Raw genomic sequence first — 21,885 nt, 5'->3', positions numbered from 1 at the left:
ATCGAACCGTAGGTCATAGCTTTGCAGCGTATTCTATGGTTATCCAGAGAAAAACATGTTTCTGGTGTTGATGAGTGCAGCCAAATCCATCTCCAGTTGAGGCGTGGCTTGGCACCAGCGAACCCCCAAATGACGCGGATGCTTCACCCACCACGCTGCTCCTCTCCGTGCATACATATCCACCCAATTCCCACTCCACGTCGCAACGGAGTATGTTCTTTGCCGACACTACCTCGACCATTGAGTGACATTGTTTTCGCCATTGTTTGAATTCCTGAGACTCTGATTGCCCACTCGTAGGCTCAACAGCAGCCAGCTAGGCCGCCATCTCCACACATCCCGCAACCATGGCGTCGCAAACACCCGCCGTTGTCATGGACAAGTACGATGATCTTATGTTTGTTCCTCTGTTGCCTCCTTTCAAGCTAACAGATATTCTACTTTTAGCGGCACCGGATACTCTAAGCTAGGTGTGTTATAGCTATCGCAAATCAGGCGTTACTTCAGCTGACGATCCATTCAAGGTTTCGCCGGAAACGACTCTCCCTCCTTTGTCTTTCCAACCGCGATTGCCACAAAGGCCAGTGGAGGAGCAGCAGGGACGGGCTCGGGTAGACCGCCAGTCGCAAATAAGCCGTCGTTCTTGACTGGAGGCGCGGGGCCAAGTTCTTCGTTGTCCGCGAAGAGGGGCACGGAAGACCTGGATTACTTCATTGGAGATGAGGCACTTGCTGCAACTTCAGGGCCGGGATATGGCCTTCATTATCCTATTAGACACGGCCAAATCGAGAATTGGGATCATATGGAGCGTTTCTGGTCCAATTCTATCTTCAAGTATCTGAGAGTGGAGCCAGAGGATCATTACTTCCTTCTCACCGAACCGGTATGTTTGACCCCCTTTACCTTTTTGCTGCTCGCCCGAGTGAGTTGATTGACTGCTGGTAGCCATTAAACCCGCCTGAAAATAGAGAAAATACTGCTGAAATTTTCTTCGAGTCTTTCAATTGCGCAGGATTATATATCGCTGTCCAAGCCGTGCTAGCCCTTGCTGCATCATGGACGTCATCCAAAGTCACTGATAGATCTTTGACGGGTACCGTCATTGACTCTGGTGACGGTGTTACACACGTTATCCCCGTGGCGGAGGGATACGTCATTGGATCCTCAATCAAAAGCATCCCCATTGCCGGCAGAGACATCACATATTTCGTTCAGAATCTACTCCGTACAAGAGGAGAGCCAGATAGCTCAATGAAGACCGCAGAAAGAGTCAAGGAAGAGTACTGCTACGTCTGCCCGGATATTGTGAAGGAGTTCGCCCGCTACGACAAGGAACCAGACCGATTCTTGAAGCATACCGTCACTTCTCCTAACGGACGAAGCGTCACTATAGATATTGGCTACGAGCGATTCCTTGCCCCGGAAATCTTTTTCAACCCTGAAATTTACTCGTCAGATTTCTTAACCCCACTCCCCAATGTTGTTGATGGTGTCATCCAGTCTTCCCCGATTGATGTGAGACGAGGTCTATATAAGAACATTGTCTTGTCCGGAGGATCGACCTTGTATAAGGATTTTGGTCGCCGTTTGCAACGCGATATCAGACATCTTGTCGATGCTCGTATCCGCGCTTCAGAAGCTCGTAGCGGCGGGGCCAAGAGCGGTGGATTAGAAGTCCAGGTTATTACCCACAAGAGACAGCGCCATGGACCCTGGTTCGGTGGAAGTCTCCTTGGCCAGACACCTGAATTCCGAAGCTATTGTCATACCAAGGTAGGTTGTCTTAATCTCCCCCTAAACACTTGCGGTGTAACTGAGACTTTTGACAGGCTGAATACGACGAGATTGGCCCGTCTATTGTGAGACGATTTGCGCTACTTGGAGGACCGGGGAGCACCTAGATAGCATCGCAATACAAGGCATAGGCCCTTCCAACTTGACATTCGCGCATATAATCTCTGTGTATACGATTAAATGGTTCAAAGCATCTAGGTAGAGGGCCCCAAAGCTCACCCAACGTGTCGTGTGGGTGATAACCGAAATTGACATCCAGAATCATATTGAATCAGATTTCATCACGGGTATTTCTAGTAAAAATTTGACTTTTCTGGAGCTCAAAGGAATATTGTACAGGACCACGCACTCACACTCACTCAACGTTGGCCACTCTATTCAAAACAGCCACACTCTCCACATGGCCGGTTTGTGGGAAGAAGTCAAAGCCCTTAATACTCTCAATCTCATACCTCACACTACTCTTTCCACTTCCATCACCCGTATCTCCCCGGACCATCACGCCAACATCTCTCGCTTGCGTATGAACGTTACAGCTCACATATACCACCCTCGCGGGGCCAAATGCCAACAGCTGCTTCAAAAAGTTCGTATCACACCCCTTTCGCGGGGGGTCAATAACCAATAACGTCTGATCCGGGGGATATGGTACATCCTGGAACAACTTCGCCGCGTCTGCGGCGGCAAAGCCCGTGTTTTTCAATTTGTTAAGACGGGCATTTTCACGGGCTGATTCGATGGAACCCGCTGCGACATCTACGCCGAGAGACGAACGGAAGACGGTAGAGAGGGCGATCGTGAAAAGACCGGAGCCGCAGTAGGCGTCGAGAAGATATTTTAGTTTGGGCTTTGAAGGGTCGGAATCGGCAGATGCTGGGAGGGCACGTTCGCGCACGTATTGGGTGAAGGGAGAGAGGATTGAGTTGTTATTTTGGAAGAACGTTCCGGCGACGTTGCGGAAGAGATAGTCGTCGATGTATTCAGATGAGATTCCTTTTTGGTCCGTGATATAGCTCTTTTCTTCGATGTAGTCCGGGTGGTCTATCCGGATCACATCCTTCTTCTCTGTTGCGTTTTCCTCAATTTTGTCTCTGGGTATTCGTCTCGTATTTTCCCGAACCAGCAGAGTTGCGCCGGCCTTGAATTGATGCAGACTATCCAAGACTCTTTGCCGCTCGTTCTTCAGCCCTACTCTCACGATGTCTGTTCCGAGCGGGCAATCTTCGATGTCCATAACCTTTCGTCGTCCTTTCATCATAAACCCAATATTTAAAGGCTCTGTCAAGTTATGGGCTGCCTTCTTCACTCGCCCGGGAAGCGAAAAGTGCGGGGTCAGTTTCGTCCTGTACCCATACTGCAACGGCGAACCCATTGTTTCCTCTATGCCAGGAACCTGCACCGAGTTCAGTCCCGAGAAGTTGATATATGCTTTTTCGATAATTCTCTTCTTATGCTTAAGCTGATCTTCGTAAGGAAGCATTTGGAACTGGCAGCCACCACACTTCGCGAAATATTGACACTTGATTAACGAATCGTCCCGTTGCGGCGAAGGCTTCGTCACTTCAATGAAATCAGCAAGACTGTAGGATTCCCTTCCCATAGTCCTATATACCCTTATTTTTACCGTATCGCCAGGGAGAGTGAAAGGAACAGCGTAGACATGGTCGCGCGCGGGCGAGAGCGCAAGGCCGTCTCCGGTGGAAGAGAGTTCGGTTATTGTAACTTCTGTCTCCGGAAAATTCTCATCTTTTCCAGTACGAACAACAGTAGGAGATGCCTCTGTCTCAATAGTATCTGCTTCAGGCTTATTCCTCCGAAGAAGATCCCTGATATCAGTCAGGAGTACATCATCTTCAGCCCCTCGGTCACGATTCTGCTTCTCACTGCCTCTCTTTCTCTTGCGCGAGCCTTGTCCGCGATCTCGGGAACCTCCTCGCGAGCTATGCTCCATTTTAAATGAAAGTTTCGTCTGGTTTAACCCTGACTGAGCAACGTAGGTACGTAACGGTAAAGGTGTCCAGCACCGGGTTACGGGTGGTCGAGCAAACTGTCGCGCAGACCAAGCGAGTCGCTGGAAGAAGAAATGGGACATGGGCTAACAATCCAAGCAACCCATACGCTTCCAGCCCTGTCACCCTATTCTTCACGGCTCCGGTCGATATGGATGCGACTCTTTTGACCTCCAATCCTCCGGAAGTTTTCCTCGTCCAGCTGGTCGCATAACGGTCTTTATGCGACCAAATTTTGGCGCAAAAAGGAAAAACGTTCCTCCGAGCAAAGCTAGGTCTTCACTTCATCCCAAAACCTCTCTTCAACCAGCCCGAGTCGACCTCCAATTGACCAAAGTCCAGGGCCAATTCCCCCGGCCTCATACCCGTCGTCAAGATGAGCATCTCACGGCCTACAGCTCGTTGCCTTTTCTGCTCGTTTTCGCGACCAGCGACGACGCCGGTGCTATCTCGCCTGCCCCGACGCCAATTCCACCCATCTCCCGCTCAATCCAAAAACGACGAGAAAAAGCCCGAAATCCCAGAACCGACGCCCTCAACCTCAACTTCAACTTCAGCCTCAGAAGGAAAGACATGGCACGACCTTAAATCGTCGCACTTCAAATCATACACGGAATTAGAGAAGTCGCGCTTTTACGAGGAGTACTCCGGCAAGCAAATCGCGGCCATCGAAGCCGGTGAAAAGAGCATCGACCCAGAAGACCTCGCCAAACAATTCCAACAGCGCGACGACCCCTGGGCCATACAATATCTCGATGACTTCTCGACCATCGAGCCCGTGATTGACCATCACAAGCGCGCCCCAGTTACGAATTACGACCCCAATTCCCGTCTAAAGACCGAAGATGAAATCGTCGACGACCTTGCCGAGTATATAATGAATATGCCGGACGACGCAACAACCGCCGACTGGCTCCGATTCACGGACAACATGCGTCTAACGGTGGGTAAAGCCGAAGCCGAGCTCGACCCCCACAGCTCTCTCGTGCCCGACCTCTTCGAACCCGGCGAGAACCTGGAAAATATCGGCGAACATCAAAGAAAAGACATGAAGAAAGCCGCGGCCGGAGAAGGAGGCGAAATCGCTCCTGCATTGCGGCAACTGATGCAGGTCACCGGCTACTCTCAGCAACAGATCAAGGGGTTGAGGGTCAAAGCCCTGGTGACGCACAGCGTCGTCAACCAAACTCGTTTGGGGAAAATCCGCAAGACCTACGTTCTCTCTGTGGCGGGAAATGGAAAGGGCTTGCTGGGTATCGGAGAAGGAAAATCAGAAGAACCCACCGAAGCGCGTGTCCAATCCCAATACCGTGCAATCCGCAATATGCAGCCTATCCTACGATATGAAGATCGAACCATCTTCGGAGACGTCAAGGGAAAAGTCGGCGCCGTTGAATTGCAACTCATGCATAGACCCCCAGGTAAAGTTTCATCTATCTCCCGGAGCAACTCTTGGAAAGAGAAATACCACTGACACTTTTCCCCGCCAGGCTTCGGTCTCCGTTGCCAACAATACATCTGGGAAATGTGCCGCGCAGCAGGTATTCACGACCTCGCTGCCCGAGTCACCCGCTCCCGGAACCCCATGAACACCGTCAAAGCCGCTTACCAAGCTCTCCTGAGCCAGAAGCACCCAGAGGACATTGCCCGCGCGCGAGGCAAGAAATTAGTCGACGTGAGAAAGGTCTATTACGCCGGAAACGTATAGTTAATTGCACAGATTTCTTCGGGTAAAGTGGCAGGGGGGAAAGTCGTACCATCGTCTAGTGGAGGTATCTCTTACTGAAGAAGGGGATGAAAGGATTTGTTTAACTACTATACACAGTTCTAGCGAGCTACAAGTCCCCAAAAGTGATATCCCGTGAGGTTGTACTTGTACTATACACGGAGGAGGGATTCTTTTCATGTATACATACACATCATTCTGGATAGAATCGTCTTTTTTTACTTTTTTCTATTCGATTTCCGTTGGCAGCAAATGAGAGCAGATAAAATGTATTTTTAGTCTACTTAGGCAAGGACTATTAACTAGATATCTAGGAAATCTCCTTTTGTGCTTTGCTCTTTTATTTCTCTTTCTCTCCCACGAAATCAAGAGGATCTCAAGACCCATTTATCTTTCAGTCCTCATATCTTCATTCCTAGCGGCTCTGTCTGCATCTTAGATCTAAAAAGGGGGTAAAAAAAGGGAAAAAAAAAAAAAAAAAAAAGGGAGAGAGAGAGAACATGCAAGCCATCAAAAATCGTCAAGACAAAACAGACAAAAAGGAGGGGAAAAAAAAAAAGATCCTCCAAGCAAGACACACATCTTAAAATACGGCACACACATAGATAACGCCTCGGCACAAAAGACAAACCGACACGCACATCAGCACAAAGCCCTCCTTGAGTCGACAAAAATAAATACGAAGGGGGGTGTCCGATGAAGAACAAAACGCACATTTCTGCCAAGACTTTGATTGAGGGAGGTTGAATGCAAACCAAGCGGGAATAATAGCTGGTGAACTTTCATAACACAACAAAAAGGACAAAAAGCCACAGTATTGAACAGGGCAAATATGCATGTCAAAGACCTTGATGGGAACAACGGCACGAAAGATAAAAATCCCACCGCTTCCTCCCAAAGAGTAAAGAAAACACCGAATACTGCACTTGTGTAAATGAGAGACAGGAGTAGCAAATCACTTTGAGGGCAGGAAGTGATTGACACGTAGCGAGAGTCCGTTGCGATGTCCAGAAAACGGTGTTGTAAAGAAGGGTAAGGAATTGTAGAAAGAGCTCGACTTCATCTGGAGAAGTGATCCACGAAGCGAAAGGTGAGGAGGAACAGGCGAGATAAAAGAGTCGGCTCTGAAAAGGTGGGCACATTCTGGGGGAAAGGCGGATGGGTAATAATGGGGATTGATTGAAACAGAAACGGAGCCGTGCAGGGGCTGGAAACGGAACAATAACTCAAACCGCACTCCGAAAACGCCCACGAGCATATGTGGCAATGCAAATGAAAAGCAGAAAACAACAAGCAGTGCGTATCTTAGCGAAGAAGACAAGAAGGAAAAAAAAAGGAAAGTCAAAAAGAAAATCATGCTCTATACCCATTAAAGCTATCATCAGCCAGCTGTCCATGATAATCGCCGTCGTGGTGAAGAGTGACGCTATTGAAGTCCTCAAAAGGATCGGGTATCTGTTCTCCTGGCGTTGCAAGCCCCGAGTCCATCGGCACACCTTTCAATTTGCTTGTGCCACCGATATCAACACTGGCGCTCTCCTTCATGTTGCGGAAATTCACGGTATCAATAGCGCGGCCTTGGTGAGGAATCATCGGTGGTTTCATATGTCGAATGAGCGCCCACTGGGTGGTGCGGAAAAAAGGATGTGTCTTGACGTCCGACGCGCCGGCACGGGCACCTAGTCGTTTCGTTTCGTCTTTGATAAGGAGCTTGCGGATGAGGGATTTACAGAGGCTGGAGAGACTATAAGTAAGCCGCTTGCTGAATTGGCTCAAAACTGAAGAGAGAGGGAGAAAGCTACTTACTTCGATATTTGTTGGGCACCCGCATGGTCGGGGAACGGCACGTCATTCCTCAAGATATTTGCGAACGTAGCGTTTCGATTCTTGCCCTTGAACGGCGTAATTCCGTAAAGCATCTCGTATATCAAAATGCCCAAGGTCCACCAATCAACAGCACTTGTGTGTCCATCGCCTTTAATAACCTCAGGCGCAATATATTCCTCTGTTCCGACGAAAGAATTTGTCCGGAAGTTGGCGATACATGACTTAGTGTCGATCGTGGGTAGAGAAGATGACGAAGTCCCGTTGCGACCAACTATCATCGTAGGGGCACCCCCGGGGCCAGATTGCTTGGAGAGGTCGAAGTCTGACAACATGATATGCCCTGATTGATGTAGCAATATATCTACATAGTGTTAGAATGTGCCAAAAGCAACCTCACCAATGACAAGGTATACTCACTTTCCGGTTTGAGATCCCGATATATGAATCCCATCAAATGAAGGTATTCCAAGGCAGCTGTCACCTCTGCAGCATAGAAACGGGCATCATCTTCGGGAATACATTTTCCAGGTCGTGTTTGGAGGGCTAGTACAGTTTAGCAAGGCCATCCGCAACAGTTTGTTCGTAGCACATGGCATACCTCTAAAGAACTCCCCGCCACTGCAATACTCCATGCAAAGATAAAGATGCTCTTCAGACTGGAACGAGTGGTACAGTGTAACTATGAACGGATGATTGCTCGTGGCCAGAATCTCTTGCTCCGCCAAGGCTCTCTTGATTTTATTCCGCTTTATCATCTCCTTCTTGCTCAAAACTAAGAAGTCGAGACGTCAGAAAAGAGAAAACCAAAAAAAAAAAAAAAAAAAAAAAAAAAAAAGGTTTGGGTAGGGGGGTCCTGGGACGTAGGGCGTCATGGGTCAACACCCACCTTTCATGGCATATAGTCTATTCGATTTCTTCTCGCGAACCAGGTAGACTTTGCCGACATCGCCTTTCCCAATCAACTTGATCTTATCAAAGCTTCCGGGGCCCACCTCCACATTGCGCACCTTGATCGAATTCGAGCTATACGTCCGTCGGCAATTGACAAAACTCCGGGGAACCGACAGGGTTGAAGCACGTTCATCGGAGATCGAAGCGGCCTGGGATCCCGGCTGATCGACAAAGCTCAACTTGGGCGAAGCTCCCCCGGAGGCAACCAACGGCTCCTTCCCCAGCTCTGCAGTCTTTGGTCGATCACCTGAGCCATCGCCGCTGAACAATCCCTGGGCATTGGGCGCCGACGCCACTCTTCTCAGCTTCCTAGCCAGCTCTTCTTTGCCGGCCGCGGTGGCCTGGTCTGATGCCGGGACGCCCTCCACCTGCAACTCCGGTGTATCCGGGGGCGAGGAAGGAGCACTGTCATCGTTCCGATGTCGTAAAGCCGGATAACCCTGATGATGGAAATACGGGTTCGCATCGGCGGTCGGAGAGGCAATTTCATCGAGCGGATTACCTTCGCTGGCAACTGTAGTAGACCGATTCCGACCAATCGTAGGGAGGAAGCGAGACTGTCTAAAAGTAGACTTGCTCTCAGGCTTAGTCGAGAGGTGTGCGTGACCGGAGGAGGTATGATGGGCACCACCGCTCCCGCTACCGCCGCCACTGTTGCTGACGGTCGGGGTATTCGATGAGGAGGAGCTGTTTATCCGGAAGAAATTCTTTAGTCTGGTTGGGAAGTGGGATGGATCGCCGGAATGTTTTCTGCTGGGGAGCGAGAGGCCGGGGAATGGACGTTTCTCTGACCCAACACCAGACGAACCGGAGGAGGAGTTGAATAGCTGTGTCATTGCTCTTCACCGGCGTGTCGAGCGTAGTCGAGGTGAAAGGACAACACAGAGACACACGCAGTGCGGAGGATCGTCAAACAAACAACGACGGTGAAACAGGATACGCGGAATCGTAATAACTGGACATGAAACTCAAGACGAAGAAACGATGACGCGATACCACTTTTGGCCGAAATTGAACTTCCGGCTCTAAACGAACGTCCCTTTTTTTTTCCTTTTTCCTTTTAACCCTCTTCACTAGGAAATGTAATTATGTACTCGGCCGACGAGGACGAAGTAAGTGGCGACGACTCTCTCTTTTTTTTTTTTTTAAATTTAATATTTCAGGAGATGTGGGGATGTTAAGAAACTGGGGTTCCTGAGTTGTTGAGACAGGCTAGCGGAGGCGTTGTCCAAGGATCGAAGGGTTGCCGGCCATTGACGCCCAGAGGAGCACGCAAGATGTATGTAGGATGCCGCGGGACAAAGGAAAGAGTTGCAGGCGACCTAGACCGGATGGTAATCGAGTACGCGGTCAGCTAGAGCGTCCAGAGCAGCAGGAGGGCTCGAGGACGGGGATGAGCGAGAGAGAGGAGAGCAGAAGAGTTGTAGCGGATGGTGCAAGTCGGTGGCTTGGTTGACCCCGAGACCGCAGCATCGCCGGCGTGATCCTTTTTCCTCTTTTTTTTTTGGCTCAGAGTTGGTTTTGACTCGCGCTTAGTTGGAGTCTTTGACTCTTTTTTTTGGGGGGGGGGAAAGAAAAAAAAGGATGACATGCAGAGAGACACAAGTCGACAGGCCGCGCTTACAGGCACGATACGCCGGTTACGGCCCCCTACGCCCGCCTGCGTCGTGAAAAATTGAAACGTTACGTTTTCGGATGCTGGGTCTGCGTCTGGAAGTGGAACCTGGGCGGAACCTTCTGCTCCATAAGACTCGTCACCAAGAACACAGTCTCTGGCATGTATAACTGTCGTACCTCACCCAGCGACTTTCAGCAACGCCGAAAACGACACACATTAAAAAAAATATATATATAAATAATAAAAAAAAAAAAGAAAAGAGAAAAAAGAGAACTCTCAAGAAATCCCCTGTGGCCCTATCGGAATGAAAAGATCTACTACTACAGTTGAACGCCTCGCCGTCCCAACGACCCATCCAGAGCGATTGCCACAACTCTTCCTCTTCGCCATCGTGGAAGTGTGAAGCATCCGGGATAGGACCTTCTCACCACGGTTGCTGTCGCTGGCAGACCCATGGAACGTAGCCGAGCCTCCTTGGAGCTTTGGGTTTTCTTGATCAAACAATCGCTACAGTGCGCAGCCCTGATCCCTTCAGGCAAAAAAAACTAGTCAAGGAAAGCAGAACACTCGCTAGCAAGCAGGTCTCTATATTAATTCTTTCAATGCATATGGGAGCTACTCCAATATACCCACATAAACAATAGCAAAGAGCACAATCTATCCTACCGTCATCCTTTTCAGAGGGCAATGGGACAGAACTCCGAGCGAAAAAAAGCAGACCAGATCTCAATCTGATGCCTCCCATGTTTCTTCCCAAACACCCCAGCGAACCGTAACCCCCCGGAGTACTTACGGAGTACGGAGTACAGTGTGCCGAATCTACGGCTCCCAACTATATAACTAGGTACAAAAACACCTAAAATACTCCGTACACGCAGTACCTCAAGAAGAACACCAATAAATTCACCGCCCAAGCTTTACCAGAGACCGAAAAAATTAACATTATTCCCCAGGAAAAGAAAATCAACGGGAAATCTGGTCGGACAACGATGTTTTTCGTCCGCTCCGAGAAAAAAAAGCAGATCCGTTTTTTTTTCAACTTAATGCACAATAACTATCTGCCACAAACCTTCGGAATGCTGACCTCTCTTCTCGCCACCACGATCCCCTTTCGCAGCTTGCGCCTGACAGGCCACCCTTACGAAGATATCCGGAGACAAAAAGAAACACACCGTTTGCAATGATAGTTTCTAGACGAGTATTGCTGACTCACAATCGTGGCCAGTTCTAACCCCAATGGCCATATGTTCTGTACGCGCATTACGGAGTACTATGCATGCATAGCTACAGAGTACATGTTCTCATAGTCGTCACTACAATTTCTTCCACCGGCCACATCGGCCAGATCCAGTCCGTTCAGCAGGCAGAACCCAACAAGCCGAGATCACAATATAGACAGAGGCTGCAGCAAGGCTTACGAAAAAAAAAAAAAAAAAAAAAAAGGGGAAGGTCGAATCCTCTGTATCCAAGATGCGACCACCTAGTGCAAGACCCATGATGTCGCCGGACTTGATTCCATGTACTCCATAGTTATCATGGAAACTATTATATACGAAGCTCGCAAAGTGGTATCATCATTATATAAATCTATACCTAAAAAAAATAATAAAATAAAATAAAATAAAATAAATAATCAAACCATCAGCTTTTTCGAGGGAGGGAAGTAATTAGAAATTCGTCAGATATCATGTGTAGGACCAAACATTCTTTTTTTATCCGTCGTTTCGAAGAATGGGTCTCGTTTAAAAAAAAAAATAAAAATAAAAATAAAAAAATAAAGATAAAAACCCCAGCTTATGAACTTTGCTGCTGCTGCTGCTCCAATTGCCGCAGCTCGTCAACAGTCAACTCGCTCTTCGCCCGCGTAACACGCACCCTGAGCACCATGATCAAAAACGCAACCACAGAGCACCCAACCTGGTACCAAAATGCGACCTGGTAGCTCTTCTTCCGCCCCAGATGCTCCGTCTCCACCTGCGCGATGTCGCCGAATCCAAGGAAGAACGCAATGCTAAGATGCAGCACGGAGTTGATCAGCGCGCCCGCGAGGCCCTGGCGCTCGCTGGGTTGCTTCGTCGTGATGAAGATGTTCGTGATGTTGAAGATAATGTCGATCCCCATGGTCGCGCATATCATCGCCGGAAACACAAAGGCCCAGTATGAAGCGCCCTCCGGCATCAACGCGAACAGGAGGCCGGAACCCATCCATACGAGCGCAGAGATTCCGAGTAAGATATTGCCGGATACTAGGTGAAGGAAGATTCCGATGGCCATGGGGAAGATAAACCCGCCAACGACCATGGGGGTGCACCAGGCAACGACCTGCATGGGGCTTGCTCCCATTATGTGGACCATGCTAGGGACATTTTATCAGCATTTCTCTCATAAATTTTATTCAGCTGCGGGAATAGAGAAGGGTAAACGTACTATAATGTTCCGTACAGCAAGAACACGCCAAACGATCCGTAAAAAAATAGAAGCGCAATGACCAGAGATTTCATGTGCGGCACCGCAAACAGGTCAAACGGCAGCAGAGGATGTTCCGCAACCCAGCCCTCCACGTAAAACGCCGCTCCTAAAAACAGCCATCCGAGAATGAAACAGACGCAGATATACGGCGTTTTCCAGCCATTAGCGGCATGTGCACTGTCGGTGATGGCGAAGACAATCAAGACCAGACCAGGGACGATGAGGGCCGCGCCCCAATAGTCCATCTTGACCCCTTGCTTCCTCCTCTGTTCAGAGTCCGACGGAATAAAGATATACGATGTCGTCGTGGTGATGGCAACGAGAATGGCTCCGATCCAGAAATACCACGACCAATTCAGGTACTGAGCACTGAGCCCCGAGAAAAAGATGCCGGCGAAGAATCCAATAACCGCACATGTCCCGTATATGCTAAACACGAGATTCTTCCGGGGTCCGGGTCGGTAGACATTAGCCAGAAGCATTAGGCTCGTTGGGAGATAGGCGGCCGGCCCCAATCCTTGCAGCGCTCGACAGATGATGAGCATCAATCTGTTTTTCGAAAATCCAGCGATGAGGGACCAGATGCCCAGCCATGCCATTCCCCCAACATAAACGGGGAAGCCGCCGATCATGTCACCGAGCCGGCCAAAGAACAGCAAGACGGAGGCAATCACCAGCGAAAATGCACTGGCGGGCCAAACGGCCATTGCATCAGGGATATTAAACTCCTTCACCAGCGTGGGTATAATCACGTTGAATCCAGATATAAAATATTCCTGCGCACAGCATGAGTTAACCCAAACATAAAGATAAAATAAAATAAAATAAAAAAATACAGGAGGCAAATAACTTACCGACAGAACTTGCGACATGACAATCGAGAAACAGAAGGCAATCTCTGACCACGCATTGTTGAACACGTCGGGGCGGGCTCTTCCCAGCTTCTCGATATCCATCTCGCTGTAGTAAGGATCGGAAGATCCACTCCCGTCCTTTTCACGCTGCTCTTGACCCGAGAGCTGCTCACAGTCTGTCTCGTATTTCTCTTGCTGGACATCTCCACCACCAGCTGCCCCCTGGCTCTGTGCAGATTTTATAGACATCGCGGGCAGTGTCGGTTCGGAAAAGCCCTAGAGTTGATCTTCTCCAAAGGGTATATGCAAAAAGAAAGAGAGATGGTGTATATGTCAGGTAGGTCAGGTATATATGTTATGTATGCAGGGCAGATGATAACTATTAATATATGAGGCGGAGGAACCACCAACCCCCTGCTCGATACAATCACGATCGGTGTTGGAAACGAAGGATTATGTATCTGCTCAAAAGCGCGCGTCCATGCATCTATATATGCCAGAAGGAGTCATCATCTTCTCGCTTTCCCCCCCTCTGTTCGAGAATGATAAGCAATGAAGAAAACAAGAACTAGGGAAGTCGGAAGAAAAGAAAGGAATTAATAAAAAAAAAAAATGAAATGAAATGAACGAATCCCCCAGAGCAATGTGACTCAGTGCATTGCTGATAACCGCTAACTCTCTTAAGCTATTGGGCGGAAGCGAAAAAAATTATTATAAAATATTAAAGCGGATGTGGCTTCTCTTTTTAAACGCGGAGGGAGCGGGAAAGCGGAGACCCACGGAGCGAACTGCTCTTGTTCGAACTTGGGCGGAGAAGTTTGCCAAGGGAAAGGCTACAAATTTAGGAGGTTAAGCATAACTTGATGTGTATTCTGTACGGACTAATTGTGCTCCGGATTAAAAAAAAATGCAGAGTTGTTGGCTCTGGTTTCTTTTTTGTTTCTTTTTTTTTTCCTTTTTTTTTTTTTTTTGCCTTTTTAGAAAATACATAGAGTAGAGATAGACGCGGGACGGGTTCGCCACCCCCCAAGAAACGTGCTTTAGCAGCTTTATGCGCCAGAACATTCCCCGTCTGGAACCGCCCGGTCCGAGGCTTGACAGGCGGAAAAGCGCGCTTGCCTGGCCCGCGTGGCTCTCCGTAACTCCCGCCCACACAAACAAAAGCCACAAACGCGGTCTCGACTTGCCCTCATAAAATTCACTAGCGCGTCGGAAAACGCGGAGTCTCCTTTTTTTTCTTTTTTCTTTTTTGGGGGGTGGGTATACTTTCCCTTTTGGGATATACAGCTGGCCCGGTCCAGTCAAGTCCGGCCAGGCCAGGCCAAAACATGCTGTGGCGGACCTGGACTCTGCAGGCGTGACGTCATGTCCTACTGGCGCCCCCGAGCTTAGTATCACGTGACATTACGGTTTAGATGATACATTTGGAAGGGGGCCGCAGTGAGGTGGATTTATCTTAATCGCGTGTTGTTTTGTCGGTTAACTGTTCAGATGCAAGCATCCAACTCCTCCTCCACCAATCCGTCGTTCGTGGGAGTGCAGCCTAAAATTAACTACTACATGGCACCAACTCGCAAATTCGGCAAATTCGGAGTACATATCACCCCGCACCACGCGAAAGTCAGATGCCACTCTACGGGGGCTGTATAGTCTCATTCCAAATGACCATTTGTCCCAACATCCCGCCCGGCGCCGTACCTGCGGCACAGAGCGTCACACAGCCGAGGCCACGAGGATGTAGTGTAACTGATGGAAATGCAATTATCTTCATGTCTTCCCACCACACCAGGCCGCTACTGGGAAAATGCCGTATATATATATATTGCCAGGGGGCTAGAAAACCACAACCCGCGGTTAATACAGAGTGCATTCTCGGGGAAAAATTGTTACAGCCGTTGTGGTGAGATGTATAATCGGTACTGACAACATGATCCATAACGAAATCACGGAATATTCCTGTATTGCTGTACCGCTATTGATCTAAAAAGACTCTTAATTGCCTCCCTTTTACCTCCAACCTCCCAGCGAATTCGCTGCCGGCCCTCCCCACTTTCTTGAATTCAATTATCGTGACTTTCCATCGTGTTTTCCTCCAATATCAAAGCTAATCGATTCACCATACCCTTCTAGAGAAAAATGCTGGCTGGCTGGCTGGCTCTTAGGCCAATGTATTCCAACAAAGAGTATAAACCACACTTCAATCCATACGAATAGCATAAACCTGTTATAAAGTAGATTCAAACTGGGGACCGTCGCAACATGTGTCTGTCAGAATGGTGGGTGGTCAAGGTCCTGTTTCCTGATTTCTGCTCTGTCTTCCTCTCGTAGCATCTGGAAGAAAGCGCGCACTTCCATGGCATTAGGATCTTTGCGCATCTGCCGCCGAAACCACGACATCTTCCTTCCATTTGCCATATCTATGCGGTCATTGCCCTTAATCAAAGTAGCATCGGGTGTTACATCCGTTGTAGCCGTCGTGGGCTTCGACGTCTGGCCCGCTGAGTCGCCGGCTCCATCGAACGGCGGTAAAATGCCCATTGAGCTAACCTGAAATGAGGCACCTGATCCAACCCGTCGAGCGCCAGAGTTGTGTCCCGGAGCTTTCGAAGACGTTGATAGGTTAGGAGGCGCAAGCGTCACTGATTGAGATTCAGAGTATAATCCAGATCTAGCATTTCTGCTTCTGTTGCCAACCTTATCTCGGTTCTTTACGCAAGTGCATCGTTTTGGCTGTTGGTTCGATAAAGGGCTTAAGGGCTGCCTGTATAGAGTTAGAGTCTATTATGCATTAAAATGACGAAGCTCGATTTCCGGTACTTGCATTTGAGATTGCCCTTTAACGACCGTTTTCTGGGGGCTAGTCTCGTTCGCGGCACCTATATTGTTGCAGCTTGAGCTGTCCTCTATTCCCGGGACTTGACTATTATCGAAGGTCAGCGGAGATCGCCCACCGGATTTAGAAAGTTGAGACATACAGAGCGTTCTCATTTGACAGAGGAACCCCTAGCCTTGCTCCTGTCATCAAAGCAGAACTCTGTGCTCTGTCCTCCCTGGCATTGCTCGAAGAGGGTGCACCGTCTTGTAGCTGCGCCGAGTCTCCAACAGAAGAATCAATCCTCATCGCATTCATTACTGCTGTAAGTCGGGAAAGCTCCCTAAAATAGGGCTCGAGAGGTTCTTTGCGTTTTGCTGCTTCTTCGATTCTGTGATAAAGTAAATCAAGCTCGTACGGAGGAACCGCACTCATTTTATCGGCCTGTCTTCCCTCAAATTTGGCTTTGCCCATATCCGCCCCTATGGTTCGGCAATATGCATTTTGGGCATTCAAATAGTTCTGTATGGCCAGGTCAGGGTTTATGCCCCAGTTCTGAGCGGCAGTAAGTGTCCGATTAAGGTCTGCGGGAAGATGGCAATTCTGAGAGGGGGGATTGAAAGTGTCAAATTGAGCGTACGGTGCTGCAGCCATTGACCGCCCAGGAAGAACAGGACCAAAGGCATCGTCGGAAAAGAAATTTGACGCTGGAGTAAGTCCTGCTGGATTCAATCCCAGCTGCAGATGTGAACCCGCTTGAAAAAAAGTGGAATTATTGTTTGCTGGCTGAAAGGCTCCATATGCGCCTAAAAAAGGAAACTGGGTGGCTTGGCCTGGGTTAATCATGGAGGTATGGTCAGAAACCTGACTGGTCCCTGGAGCCTCGAATTTTGAGGATTGGACAAGGCCTTCTAAGTGCTCCTTGTGTACCCTCGCAGAATCTAATTTCCGGACTAGTTCGACACGCTGCTCTACAAGCAGCTTCTTAGTCGCAGAGTCAATATCCCAGGTGTGCAATGCCATATACCTGTCCAAATTTGAAAGTTGGTTAGCGATGTTATCGTGCTCTTGGACAGCCGACTCTAAAAGGCTTTTCGCTCCTGTATCGTGATCCCCTCCATTTAAAGCAGAACTGGCCCCATGGCCAATATAAGGATTAAAGGCAATGCTACCATTCACGGGGATAAACTGTGGAGATGGGTTGAGGGGAAAAGTGGTACCCAGCTGGTACATTCCAAACGTATTGCCAGCCTGGGGAACATACGGAAGTTGAAGCGGCTGCTGCACATTCTCTGGGAATTCCATAAGCTGTGGGACATATAGTTGCGGGTTCGGTGAAAACATTTCGAATTGGTCGCTTTCACCGACATTCGTTGGTACCGCTTGGGAAATTGAGATTCCGTCAAACGACATTGGGCCTAATTTCACGGACTGCCCGGCACCGATGGCAGTCGGGATATTAGTTTTTTGATTTGAAACTCTCGGTACATTTGTGATTGATGCCTTGTGAAGACCGGTCTGCCCTTCGGTTCCAGTAGTGATCTTCAGATTCGAGACGGCATGTGTTCCTTCGTGGCTGGATGGTGGTGCCTTGATGGGTATTGCTCGGCTATGTGATCCACTCGGTGCCTTCCGTTGCCTCACATTGCCGGCACAGGGTTTGGTTTCAAGGCTCAAACCTTGCCTTTCTGCTTGGACCCCTTTCATTATGGCGTCAGTCTTCGCTTCAACGGCGGTCACGGGCAACTTGAATTCTGGTGCTGGACCTTGCAAGGTCATTGGGACGATCCGTCCACCAGCCGTGACCCTATGATGTTTAGGCGAAGAATGCTCCTTGAGAAATCGTGCGAAACCTGCATGGCTCTGAGCAAGGGTTCCCTGAGGCGCATTGACGGGTTGTCGACGGGGATGCCGTACAGACTCGTGACCATCATCGGTGGTAACAGAAACGGTAGAAGACTGACGCTGGTGGTTCACGGACCTTTCTCTTAGAATACGACTTCCAATGCCATTATTGCGCCTTGATCCCGCAGCATCTATTCAAGGTAAGTTATACGACAGCAACACAAGGACTATACCGGGCAAGTCTATGGATATTAAAATTGCTTCCGTACCATGAAATCCAGCACAGTCTGAACTCGGTCCTTGCATGGACTTTCCAGCTTCTAATTGAAGTCCAATATCAAGTAGAGTTGGGATGTCATATCTCTGGCCTCTTATTGTTTGTCGTCCGACACCCGGTCGACTAACCTTACTTGACTTAGGAGGCTGTGTGGGTGGCCGGGCGGATTTGGGAGTTTGGGGAATCATCTTAGTAGAATCAATGGCCCTAGTCAACGCAGGAACGGCCTCGCTAACTTTGTTTGATGGCGAAGCGCCTATTGTAGGAAGTCAACGTCAGCGCGTAGGAGTTCTGGATACATCCCAGAGCATACCTTGGCTCCTTAGCTTCGAGGCTGCGTAATCCTCTGACAACATGGAGTCTCGCCTTATTCGCAGTCGTTCCGACCTATACTTAGCAACCCAGAGGGATATTCTGGAGGTTTCTAACTAAGGATGATTCAAGAGAGCGGTTATCAAAAGTTTAGGATAGAGAATAATCTGAAGATACGGGAAAGGGTAGAGACAGAGGGAGGTTCTTCCGGCTGCAGATGGCCCAGCTCCTCCGCTGTCACGGAAGGAAATGGCCGCCCGCTTTAGGCTGACCGCTGGACAGTGGAAATAATGCTACTTTGGATGTACGTCTGATAGTTGTGGAAAGGATTTGGGGAGTTAGGACGGGAACAGTTCGCAAGGCGGGAAGCTTCTGACAGCAAGACAGACTCTTCTCGGAGCAGAGATGGAGCAGAGATGGTAAAAAACGGACGAGAGGAAAGGGGGTCGTGGAGGAATGTTTGTCGCAGAGAGTCAACGACAACAACACAAGGCAGGGAAGGTGGGCGAGGCAACGAAAGGGAAGGAATCAAGCAAGGCAAGCCCCCTTGGAAACCGCAAAGGCTGTCGGCCATTTGACTGCCTCCTTCAATGCGTAGCTCATTGCGCTCTGCTCTCCCTTCAGCGCCATTGTCCAGGGCCATTGGACTGGCTGGGTAGACGGCGCATTCACCTGGCAGGTAGCCATTCAATCAGGCGCAGTCTGCTCGTCACAGCAAACCAGCATCGTCAATCCCAGACAAAGGCACGATTCCACGACCGCGGTCAGGGCCTTTCCCACCGAAACAAACACAACAAACTTGCCGCGCACCCAGCAGTTCAGGGGTGTGTTTCTCACAATTATGGAATAGTTACGGAGTCCTGAGTATCTGTTTCCGAATATAGATTGCATGCACTCGATTATTATGCTAGGTACGGAGAACATTGGATGCCGTATTTTTTTGGAGAGGATATGTAAGGACCAATACTATTCATCATTCTATCAACACTTCATCTGATCATATATCAGGGGGGAGCACAGCTTTGAAGAAGGGGGAAAAAAAAAAGGGTTCAAATAAAATAAATACATACAAATGGATGGATGCATCACATCACATCACAACAAGAACATAATAAAATCAAACAGCAATTTATACATGAACGTGTCAAAGTTTCAAAAACATAGAAGAACAGACATCCAACCCGGAACCAACATAACTTTCGTAAACACTTAGTCAACATCCCTCTCCGGATCCTTTCCTGCGTCGACCTTGGGCTTTCGCCACCCGAGGCAGTAAGAGACAAGCGCGATGATGCCTCCAACCACCATCATGAAAACAATGATAGCCCCCACCACCATTAGGGCCTGCAATCGCCGGTGATCCTGTTTGTAGGACTTCTGGTCGACGTTGACGTGGTCATCGTTGTTATCGTTGTCCTTCTGGTCGGTGACTGGTGGGCAGAATTCGGCCTCGCTGCCGCAAAACGAACACCACTGTGTGGTGGACATCGAGATGCTACCCATTTGACTGATAAATTCGTCGTAGGGTATCTCCACTTTCGATGCGAAGAGTGGATATGGAACGTAGCCGGCGTCAGCGTCCGCTGTGCTGGTCCCGTTGCGAAGCAAGAATCTGACTTGCAGGTCGGTGGCCCTTTCCGGGTAATCAGTGGAGTTGTCCGATGGCCGGCTAAAGAGCTCGATGCTCATCGAGGCCCCGTGATTTGGCATCCCTTGAAAGTCTTGCTGGTGGCCGGAGACACCCGCAACCGAAGCGAACGCGATCATAGTGGAGACGTCACCAAACAGAAGCGACATCTTCTTGTTGGTGCCGCGAGATTCAACATTGCTTTCGAGAGCTCTTGTAATAGCAGGTGCCAGAGTTTTACCAGCGACCGCTCGTGTATACTGCCGGTCGGCCATGGTGAAAGGCTGACTGTTCAATGCAGAAGTCATGCGGCTCGCAAGATATCGTGCTCGCAGTAATTCTTCCGCTGAAATAAGATTGCGGGCAGTTTCATTGTTCGCGTATTGGTAGTCAAGATGCTCCCAAATAAGACGCGCGTTGAGAAGATGGAGTTTGTTTGGTTTGATAAGGCCATCGAGGACACGAGCGTACAATACTCTGTAGAAAGCTTCCGCTCCGTCTTGAAGTGCGTCGAGGTCTTCGTTTTGCAGTAATGCAAGCCGTACTCCGTTTAGCACGGGGCAATTCACGTTTCCGGCGAGTTCGATAACCGCAGGATTTGCTGGGGTTAAAGTCTCAAAGTTTGAGAGTGGAAAAGAAGCGTTGTCGCTTCTAGGGAGAGATGTCGGTGGATAGAGACCCTGCATGAATGCTTGGGCCGAAGCAGATGTCAGTTGGTCCGAAGTCACAACGACATCGATCTCTCCGTTGGTAAAGTTGCTTGGCGGGATTCCGTCGATTTGGTGGAACTCAACCGCGCCCTCAGGGAGGGGGGAGATGTAGCGATTTCGAACAGAAGCGCCAGCGTGGATAAGCTGCCTGGTTCCCAAAGGTGTCAACTCAGCATCGCTCAGACCCGGGTTGCCCTGCCCGACCGTGGTAAAGACGACGGTGCCCCAGATTTTTTCTTTGAGTTCGGTCTGAGCGTTGGCAGTGGCCGCAAACAAGGCAATGCCAATAGTGGTGGAGTGGAAGTGCATGTTGACAGGGAAGCAGATGTATTGAGCTTTGAAAATTGTTTTGATGCCAAGAAATAGGGCAGAATTGTTCTTGTTTTTGTTTTTTGCTTTTTTAGCAGTGGTTATGCTTCAATCATAAGTGGAACAGCTCAGGAGCTGGAAGCAGTAGTATGGAGCAGGGCCACAGGGAGGGAAAAGAAAAAAAAAAGGAAGGAAAAAGGGCAAACGAACGCCCTTTTATAGTGAGCCTTTGAGTCATATTTTTTTTGCTATGAGCCATTCTACAGTCATGATACAGTCAGATATGTGCTCTGACGAGGAACAAGAACCGTGGATTGGCAAATATATCATCGAGGATAGTCATAGTCCAGACCCAGCGATGCGGTTGTCCGCACGGAGCGGCACACCGAGTTGCACTCATCTTTGGAAGAGAACCGTTAGAGTCCATCATCTGAGAATGATATTCAGCTGAAGAGGCTATTTTGATATTGGAGTGCATAGAGCTTTAGAGAAATAGAGCTCTCTAGAGTTCGAGACAGTTGGGACTGTCCAATGCATGGTGCCACGGAAGCGAAGGATGTGTGACACATATATATGAGTCCATCTTCTCAACACAAGAAGATGCTGATGTCAATGAAGCCGTAGAACGGGCCAGAGTGCATGACGCTGCGATGTCCAGCGTAGATGACTGGAGATGTTGACTTGGAGAGAGGTTGAGGACCGGGCCTCCTGACTGGCTGGACCGAAGAGTCGCTGACTAACGAAG

General features: G+C 49.1%; 9 protein-coding genes across 9 annotated transcripts; 3 read left to right on the top strand and 6 right to left on the bottom strand.

Moving 5' to 3' along the window:
* On the top strand, positions 1-2,116 carry CIMG_09158 (Arp2/3 complex subunit). Its single transcript, XM_001239536.2, has 6 exons — positions 1-210; positions 310-382; positions 448-470; positions 525-883; positions 946-1,773; positions 1,830-2,116. The coding sequence occupies exons 2-6, from the start codon at positions 348-350 to the stop codon at positions 1,899-1,901; spliced, it is 1,317 nt and encodes a 438-aa protein (XP_001239537.2). The 5' UTR covers positions 1-210; positions 310-347; the 3' UTR covers positions 1,902-2,116.
* Positions 2,043-3,974, bottom strand: CIMG_09157 (tRNA(m5U54)methyltransferase). The gene has a single exon (XM_001239535.2). The coding sequence runs from the start codon at positions 3,884-3,886 to the stop codon at positions 2,150-2,152; it is 1,737 nt and encodes a 578-aa protein (XP_001239536.2). The 5' UTR covers positions 3,887-3,974; the 3' UTR covers positions 2,043-2,149.
* A 167-nt stretch (positions 3,975-4,141) lies between these two features.
* On the top strand, positions 4,142-5,866 carry CIMG_09156 (mitochondrial 37S ribosomal protein MRPS5). The gene is made up of 2 exons (XM_001239534.2): positions 4,142-5,224; positions 5,294-5,866. Exons 1-2 carry the CDS (start codon positions 4,180-4,182, stop codon positions 5,509-5,511), a joined length of 1,263 nt encoding a protein of 420 aa, XP_001239535.1. The 5' UTR covers positions 4,142-4,179; the 3' UTR covers positions 5,512-5,866.
* Positions 5,867-6,612: 746 nt separating this feature from the next.
* On the bottom strand, positions 6,613-9,379 carry CIMG_09155 (AGC/RSK/RSK-UNCLASSIFIED protein kinase). The gene is made up of 5 exons (XM_001239533.2): positions 8,243-9,379; positions 7,955-8,128; positions 7,774-7,899; positions 7,336-7,717; positions 6,613-7,264 (listed from the first exon to the last, which is right to left on the bottom strand). Exons 1-5 carry the CDS (start codon positions 9,141-9,143, stop codon positions 6,883-6,885), a joined length of 1,965 nt encoding a protein of 654 aa, XP_001239534.2. The 5' UTR covers positions 9,144-9,379; the 3' UTR covers positions 6,613-6,882.
* Positions 9,380-9,484: 105 nt separating this feature from the next.
* CIMG_12296 (uncharacterized protein) lies at positions 9,485-10,670 on the bottom strand (the record flags this gene model as incomplete). The annotated part of the gene is made up of 3 exons (XM_012358331.1): positions 9,485-9,661; positions 9,932-10,092; positions 10,592-10,670. 3 exons carry the CDS (start codon positions 10,668-10,670, stop codon positions 9,485-9,487), a joined length of 417 nt encoding a protein of 138 aa, XP_012213754.1.
* Positions 10,671-11,476: 806 nt separating this feature from the next.
* CIMG_09154 (MFS multidrug transporter) lies at positions 11,477-13,497 on the bottom strand (the record flags this gene model as incomplete). The annotated part of the gene is made up of 3 exons (XM_001239532.2): positions 11,477-12,281; positions 12,353-13,170; positions 13,249-13,497. 3 exons carry the CDS (start codon positions 13,495-13,497, stop codon positions 11,720-11,722), a joined length of 1,629 nt encoding a protein of 542 aa, XP_001239533.1. The 3' UTR covers positions 11,477-11,719.
* Positions 13,498-15,157: 1,660 nt separating this feature from the next.
* Positions 15,158-19,167, bottom strand: CIMG_09153 (uncharacterized protein). Its single transcript, XM_001239531.2, has 5 exons — positions 18,496-19,167; positions 18,175-18,438; positions 16,224-18,096; positions 16,070-16,168; positions 15,158-16,009 (listed from the first exon to the last, which is right to left on the bottom strand). The coding sequence occupies exons 1-5, from the start codon at positions 18,536-18,538 to the stop codon at positions 15,517-15,519; spliced, it is 2,772 nt and encodes a 923-aa protein (XP_001239532.2). The 5' UTR covers positions 18,539-19,167; the 3' UTR covers positions 15,158-15,516.
* Positions 18,911-19,344, top strand: CIMG_13587 (uncharacterized protein; the record flags this gene model as incomplete). Its single annotated transcript, XM_004444812.1, has 2 exons — positions 18,911-19,059; positions 19,119-19,344. The coding sequence occupies 2 exons, from the start codon at positions 18,911-18,913 to the stop codon at positions 19,342-19,344; spliced, it is 375 nt and encodes a 124-aa protein (XP_004444869.1).
* Positions 19,345-19,429: 85 nt separating this feature from the next.
* CIMG_09152 (uncharacterized protein) lies at positions 19,430-21,211 on the bottom strand. Its single transcript, XM_001239530.2, has one exon. The coding sequence runs from the start codon at positions 21,138-21,140 to the stop codon at positions 19,704-19,706; it is 1,437 nt and encodes a 478-aa protein (XP_001239531.1). The 5' UTR covers positions 21,141-21,211; the 3' UTR covers positions 19,430-19,703.
* Between the last annotated feature and the right edge of the window lie 674 nt (positions 21,212-21,885).

This window comes from Coccidioides immitis, assembly GCF_000149335.2.
Source record: "Coccidioides immitis RS genomic scaffold supercont3.5, whole genome shotgun sequence".
Classification (NCBI taxonomy): domain Eukaryota; kingdom Fungi; phylum Ascomycota; class Eurotiomycetes; order Onygenales; family Onygenaceae; genus Coccidioides; species Coccidioides immitis.
The sequence above is the reverse complement of the archived record's forward strand: the minus strand, read 5'-3'. Positions and strand labels throughout refer to the sequence as shown.

Coding starts and splice junctions, on each gene's coding strand:
- CIMG_09158 (XM_001239536.2), top strand. CDS start 348: ATGGCGTCGCAAACACCCGCCGTTGTCATGGACAA. Junction 383..447: donor CCCGCCGTTGTCATGGACAA/GTACGATGATCT, acceptor TTCTACTTTTAG/CGGCACCGGATACTCTAAGC. Junction 884..945: donor ACTTCCTTCTCACCGAACCG/GTATGTTTGACC, acceptor GACTGCTGGTAG/CCATTAAACCCGCCTGAAAA.
- CIMG_09157 (XM_001239535.2), bottom strand. CDS start 3,886: ATGTCCCATTTCTTCTTCCAGCGACTCGCTTGGTCTGCGCGACAGTTT.
- CIMG_09156 (XM_001239534.2), top strand. CDS start 4,180: ATGAGCATCTCACGGCCTACAGCTCGTTGCCTTTTCTGCTCGTTTTCG. Junction 5,225..5,293: donor ACTCATGCATAGACCCCCAG/GTAAAGTTTCAT, acceptor TTTCCCCGCCAG/GCTTCGGTCTCCGTTGCCAA.
- CIMG_09155 (XM_001239533.2), bottom strand. CDS start 9,143: ATGACACAGCTATTCAACTCCTCCTCCGGTTCGTCTGGTGTTGGGTCA. Junction 8,129..8,242: donor TAGACTATATGCCATGAAAG/GTGGGTGTTGAC, acceptor TCGACTTCTTAG/TTTTGAGCAAGAAGGAGATG. Junction 7,718..7,773: donor TCGGGATCTCAAACCGGAAA/GTGAGTATACCT, acceptor AACACTATGTAG/ATATATTGCTACATCAATCA.
- CIMG_09153 (XM_001239531.2), bottom strand. CDS start 18,538: ATGTTGTCAGAGGATTACGCAGCCTCGAAGCTAAGGAGCCAAG. Junction 18,097..18,174: donor AGACTGTGCTGGATTTCATG/GTACGGAAGCAA, acceptor TACCTTGAATAG/ATGCTGCGGGATCAAGGCGC. Junction 16,010..16,069: donor GTTAAAGGGCAATCTCAAAT/GCAAGTACCGGA, acceptor AACTCTATACAG/GCAGCCCTTAAGCCCTTTAT.
- CIMG_09152 (XM_001239530.2), bottom strand. CDS start 21,140: ATGCACTTCCACTCCACCACTATTGGCATTGCCTTGTTTGCGGCCACT.